Source organism: Corapipo altera, unplaced genomic scaffold, assembly GCF_003945725.1.
Source record: "Corapipo altera isolate COAL_440 unplaced genomic scaffold, ASM394572v1 58, whole genome shotgun sequence".
NCBI classification, from domain to species: domain Eukaryota; kingdom Metazoa; phylum Chordata; class Aves; order Passeriformes; family Pipridae; genus Corapipo; species Corapipo altera.
In genome coordinates this window covers 1,715,292-1,721,867 of record NW_020884898.1, presented here as the reverse complement: position 1 = coordinate 1,721,867, position 6,576 = coordinate 1,715,292, and the positions used below count along the sequence as shown (strand labels likewise).

Genomic DNA, 6,576 nt, shown 5'->3' with positions numbered 1-6,576 from the left:
CCGCCTCCTCCCGATCCCGATCCCCGAACCCCGCCACCACCCCGCCCCGTACCCAGCTTCACGCCCATTTGCTGGCGGATACGTCAATCAAGCTCAGTGTCCCCTCGTGATTGGCTACTGTGTAGAGGCGGCTCCCGCCCACGGGCAGGGGGCGGGGCTCCCACTCTGGCCCCGCCGCGCAGGCGCGCACGGAGTGTTGTGCCGGGGGTGGGCATGTTCCGAGCAGAGGAGCGGCCGCCAGCGCGCCGCGGGGAGGGGGCGGGAGCGGCACCGGCACAGGGAGCGGGGCCGCCGCCGAGCCAGCCTCACTTCCCAGGAGTGCGGGGAGACCACAGCGTACCGGGGGCTGCGAGCGGTGCCGCAGACAGACCTGTGCGTGTGCATCTCTCTCTCTCTCTTTCTCTCTCTGTCTGTCTCTCTTGCATGTGTCTGTAGGACTCTCCACACACGCGCGCACATTCCCACTCGCCCGCTGGGCGGGCTGGGCTGTGCTACGGGAGGGCGATGCGGGCGGCGGGGCAGCAGCTCCGCACGGCTCCCTGCGGGGCGGCAGCAGCAGCAGCGGCAGCTCAGGACAGAGTCCCTGGGGCGGCCGGCGCGGAGCCGGGACGGGGCGCGGGCGCGGGGCGGGATGCGCTCCGCTCCGCCTGCCTCCCGCATCAGGGGAGCCGCCGCCGCCGCCGGAGAGAACAGAGCCTCGTCCGGAGAGACGCTTGGCCGCTCCGGGCTGAGGACGGGGGAAGCGGCGGCCGCGGGGGCTCAGGAGCCTCCCTGCCCGCCCCCGGCTTTTCCCGGCGGCTCCCCTCGCCCTCGGCACGCGGCCGTGCCGCGCCAGCCCGTACATCTGTGTGCGCCGGGAGCCAGGTCCGCGCTGCCAGCCGCTGCCCCCGCCTGCCCTGCGGGTTCCTGCCTGCCTGCCTGCCTGCTGCCCTCGCTGCTTCTCCCTGCTCCCTCCTCCTCCTGCCCCCGCTCTGCCGCGGCCTCTTTTGTTGTGCGGGGCCGGGCATGGGGGCGCGGAGCCGGGCGCGGGTGTGCTCCCCCCTCCCGTCTGCCCGTGCCGGTGTTGACGATAAATCCGGGATCGCTTCTGCCAATGTAAACCCGGGCCAGGTGGGTTTACGCTGTTTGTCGTGAAAAGTTAAGCTTGTTCCTAAACATGCCCTGATCTTGCCCTTTCCTGCCCGTGGAGAAGGAAGTGTTGCCTCGCAGGCTGCGCCGGGTTCTGTGACAAGATGTTTTCAGAGCACCTTGTGAGTCTGTGTTTCTCTGTCGTTGCGGCCAGCTTGGCTCCCAGATGGCCAATTCGCTCAACGGCCGGAACCCGCGCAAGGGACGGATTCTGGGCTTCATCGATGCCATTCAGGATGCTGTGGGCCCCCCCAAGCAGGCAGCTGCCGACCGGAGGACTGTGGAAAAGACCTGGAAGCTTATGGACAAAGTGGTGGGTGTCTCGTGCATTCATTCGTGTATACACAGTGAAGAATGGGACTATTTAAATAGGTACACATGGGCAAACAGCTCCTTCCTCAGCTCTGACTACTGTGCTGTGTGTGCCTCGGGAAATAAGGGGACTTATATTTTAGGTTATTTAAGCACCATTTGTCTTTTTTTTTTTTTTTGTCTTTTTTCCAGTGGCCTCTGGCTGTGTTTTTTTTAATCTTGGTTTGTGGAAGGAAAACAAATGTGTGTGTTTGCCTTAGGCTATTGTTATTTTCAGATCCTTTAAAATGACTCAAACTTGAAGAGCTGTCCTAACCAAAAGCTGCTTAACTTAGACTTGTAATCACATATTCTGTGTGTTTTGTGTTGGATCACACTGTTAGTCTGCAAACAAGACCTCCGAAGTATGAAACTTCAGTTAAGCTAATCCTCCTGTGAGACACGTTGGTGATGGCAACATAGATGTGTTTGTGCTTTTAGGAATGTGCGTGGGGACTGGGGGATGTCACTCTTGTCAGTTTAGTAAACAGATTAGTATGGTATGCCTAACTTTTTAAGTATCTGTTCTGCACTTTAATGACTTAAAAATACTTCTCCTCTTAATTTTGAAACTATAGATATATTGTATTGAAACTCATTTTTCAGGAAGTGAGGGAATAGGCTGTAGTTTTTTAACTCTTATAGCTCTCTGCACCAGCCTGATACATTTTGTTTAGTAATATATGAAATGACAGCTTGTATGATGGTAGATTATCTAGAAGAGTTCCTTACCAGTGGTAGGAACAGTTTGATTATAACATGGATTGCTGTTCAGGAGATGCAGGCACTCTGCTTTGCACATGGGTTGATACTTAAGAGCTTCCTCTTGAAACTGCTGAGCAGTGAGGATTACTACCTGTTGGCCTTGGATCTGTATGGCAAGAGAGTTATGACTTTTTCTCTCAGTGATTCTTTGTGGTTTAGCCTAACTACTTGCTTTCCCTGTGGCTCTTGTAAATTATTTAACATTTTTTAAAGTTCATAAGTAGTTACACTGACATGGTGGAGATGATTTCTTGTAATATGTCTTTACAGGTGGTAACTTCAAAGTTTTTGTCTGTGTTCATGTATGCTCTACTTTTTTGATGCTCCAAGAATAGCATCTGTATTTCCACCGCATTTTCTGATGATCTTTATAAACCTAAACCCCAACCTTGATAGAAATCATTATTATCACAAAAACTTTGTTGATGTTTTTCTATCAGTGATCAGGATGCTGTTAAGAGTGACCATCTTGTAATAAGAAATGCAAATATGAATCTCTGAAAGTAGGTGCTCTTCCTCAGTAGAAGGAAGTTTTCAGCTTGGAAACTAGGAACCTGGTTTGTTGTTGAAACCGCATGGGGAGTGTATAGCTCTCATTTTCCCCCTGTGTCAGGTCTTTTACAGATCTATACAGTAAGGTTGTACCCTGATTTGTTTGTATATTGTCTGTGTATTGTCTTTAAACCCACTGCTTGGATTTGTGGATTGCTTTTATTCAGCCAGTATAGGATAACTGTATTTGTCATAGCCCATCAGAACAACCAGTAAGGCCTGTTCAGTAGAAGTCACTGGAAAGGCTGGATGTTGTGCTGTGCTTCCTTTTTCATTTTACTGGATAAGTGTCCTCAATTTGGATCTTTAATGTATCCTCTTTAAGCTGCCTTCAGTTAATCAAATTTTATTTCCAAATTGTATTAAAGTATACCAGACAGGATGATGTCATAATGTGAGAATGCTGTAGCTTGCTGCTTGAGTTTTTAGTATTTCATACTTATAGCAAAAGGATGTGTTTGAGCAAATTTAATATGCTGGCAAACAAATTTAAATCTCTTAGCCTTGTGTGGCAGTAGGTGCAGGAAGGTCATTTTTTCCTCTGCCTAGATCAAACCCAGGGATTAAAATCAGAAATAGAAACCAGCTTGATCAACTGTTGTTTCAAATCCCATTTCTGGAATGTGTTCTATGACTAATTTCTGTGGTGGGTCACTGGTCAAATTAATACCTAGCCAAGGCGGTAGCTCTGTCAAGTCAGTGAGGTGCCACCCATAGTGAGGTTGTGGTTTTGAGGCCTATTTTGCTTGTTGTAACAACAGTCATTATTCTTGTTTATTCTTTAACTGTAGTAGCTGTGATAACCATCCTTTTGTTGCAGTAAGGTAGCTAAAGTTTTCTCGTTTTCTAAAGGTGTTAGGGAAATGGAGAATGGAAACAAAGCAAAGCTATTATCTTGACCAAAGAATGAAAAAAGAGCAGCCTTAAAAACTAAGGGCAGAGCTCAATAATTTCTGCTTTACCTTTCCTTCATTTCTTTCTGTAATTTCTTCTTCTGGCAGGTGAGATTTTCTGTATGAATTGTTTGTTTGCAACAATAAGGGATTAACCAATACTACAAATACTGCTACCCTGTAAGAGCTATACTGTGAGAGTGGTTTTATGGTGTGTATAAAAGTTCTGGCTAGGTAAACTTCTTTGTGTGGAGTAGATTCTGTGTCATGGTTTCAAATTGTTTGGATTTCCTCATAATGTCTGTTTTCCATGGCCTGATGCTTTAGGTTGGAATAGGCAGAAGGTTGTGGTTTTGCCTAAGTGTCTTCTCTTTAAGCTTTTAATATCAGTTTGAAAATAACCAGGGGTTTGAAAAAGAGTTCTTTAGCAGGACAGAACATTATAGTAGTGTTCCTGCTTAGAGCCTTGTTTGTAAAAGCTACTGTAAGCAATATGCTTGCAGGAAATAAGAAAAAAAAATTGCTAGTAAGTAATCAGTGAATGTGGATTGTTATCTGTACATCTTATATCTGTATTTCCCTTTCTATACTTCATCCATTGAGATCTGTACATTTTTTGTTTACCGGTATGTCTTTTTTAATGTGAGTTTACAATACTAACTGTACTGCTAAAGGGTCATCAACCATTAACATCAATGTCCAGTTTCCCTGCTGCTTTTCTCATGGGTAAGCAGTAGCTTTACCATTAAGAACCAAAAATATTTTGTTTAATGCCTTTGCAATGCAAAGGATAATATTCCTTTTATGGTTTGGAAGGCTAGCCCCGCGTTCCAGTGCTAGCATTGTATGAGAAAGTTGACCATATATCTCTGGACTTGTAGCAAGCAAAGTGCTGTTTTTAAAGCTTGATGTCTATTTCAGAAAGTTCCTGTGAACAAAAAATCAGTATTGTTAACAAAGAACTCAAGTCTTCCTTTAAACTAAATTACATGAGGTTGTTTTTTTTTTCTGAGATTGTAAACCTTATGGTTTTTAAAACCTAGAGACTAGTAGTGTATTACTATTAGAGGATAATGATTATGTTGAGACCAACTTTGGGAGAGAATGACTGTTATGTAAACATGGGAGTAGTTAGGTCAGTTTACTGCTTGGGCTGTTTAGAGTTACCAGTACTATGTTCACATTTCAGTCCTGTGGGTTTCAATCTGATAAAATTGTGACACATTCTGAATGGGATATTTAGAACAGGTATATTTCAGCAACTTTCAATGACTTTTCAGTACTCTTATGCACTGGGCCTGAAAGTAATTAAATTTTCTACTATGAAGATTAACAACATTGCCTAAACTATTTGGGCACTTTGTCATGGCCCTCCCAATTGCTTGACTCTGACTGGGTAAATGAGGATGGCAGTTTGATTGGCTATTTAGTAATTATTCAAGAGCAAATTAGAGTGCGTGTCCAAAGCTCATACTCTTGATTTAGTGAGTAAAAGCTGTGTTACCTCTGCAACTTAGTATTGTGGTTTACTTTAAATTAACATCTCTAAGCATCTGAGTATATTAAGTGTGATAGTTAAAACTATGTGTGCATTGGATATTCTTTGCAATGCTTTATGTAATCATTACATTACTGTGCAACCCTCCGATTCAATTAGATGTCATTGTTCCAAAGGATCTAGAAAAGGCAGTCATCAATCACAACCATGCTATTCTTCATTGTATAATCTGGTCCGGTGACAGGACTTGAAGGAATGATGTGAAGCTGTGTTGGGAGAGGTTTAGGTTGGATATTAGGAAAAGGTTCCTTTCCAGGTGCACTGGAACAGGCTCCCCAGGGACAGCACCAAGCCTACTGGAGTTCAGGAAGTGCTTGGACAATGCTCTCAGGCATATGGTAGGATTGTTGGGGCTTTTCTGTATAGGACCAGGAGTTGGACTTTGCTAATCCTAGTGGGTCCCTTCCAAGTCAGGATATTCTATGATTCTGTGGTCAAAGTTGGTAGGAAGTCTTATGTATTGCATACACTGCTTGTGGAAAAACAATAAAATAGTAAACAGAACTGGAAGCTACTCTGTTTCTAGTTGGAAGAAAGTAAAATTGCTCTCCGAAGTCAACCGTCCTTGTGTGTATGTAGCATCAGGATTGTTATCTCTTATGCCTCCAGTATGGAAACATATGGGTCGGTTGTAGTGTGGTTGTTGTTGAACAAGCACTTACTGTATTCTCAGGCAAAAAGACTGGTGATTGGGTCACCTCTACTTACATTCTGATGAGAAGGCTTCTTTCAGAAAGAAAAGCCATCTCTCTATCTTTCTGTGAAAAATAAAATGCATTGCAGTTAAGGGAACTTCAGACAGGAAGAAATCTATGTTCAGACTTTGACCGTTGTCCTGGCTAGTCCCTCCTGATTAATTTTTTCAGAGTTCATTGTTAGTAGCACTGTGTTGTGGTTTTCTGGAGAACTGCAGAGCTACCTTTGTGCTCTCTGTGGTGTGTCAAAGAGTTTTAATTCTTTGACAATTCTCTACAGCATGGCAGAAGGCACTCATTCAGTTGGGTGGTTTTTGAAGTGTAGTTTTGGGAGTGTGTGAGCACTGATGCTCCGATTGTTCTGGTTCATTCTGTTTAAGCGGATGTCCTACTCATTAGATACTTACTCTGTTTTAGCTGAGTTACTTTCCTTGTATTGTCTTTGACTAGCATTAGGTGTTTAAGCAGGTTGTGTTAAGGCTGCTGTACTTTGCTTGAACAAAAGTTCTTTTGTCAAACGGGGCTTTCAACTTTGTTTGCTTTAAAAAGTGAATAGAAAATAGTTTTCTGCAAGAAATTGTCTTCATACAATAGGCCTCCATTACTCTCATCTTTGACGATGCTATGAAATAAT

At 44.7% G+C, this 6,576-nt stretch overlaps 1 protein-coding gene across 2 annotated transcripts in view; it reads left to right on the top strand.

Annotated features, from left to right (window-relative positions):
* The first annotated feature begins 236 nt into the window (after positions 1–236).
* The window catches only part of CBLB (Cbl proto-oncogene B), a 133,496-nt gene continuing 127,156 nt past the window's right edge, over positions 237–6,576 (top strand). The window contains exons 1-2 of one of the 2 annotated variants that reach the window (XM_027648732.1): positions 237–372; positions 1,283–1,441. In XM_027648732.1, coding sequence (XP_027504533.1) covers positions 1,295–1,441 — 147 coding nt within the window. In that variant the 5' untranslated portion in view covers positions 237–372; positions 1,283–1,294. The remainder of the gene's footprint in view (positions 373–1,282; positions 1,442–6,576) is intronic. The other variant, XM_027648733.1, reaches the window with a different exon arrangement.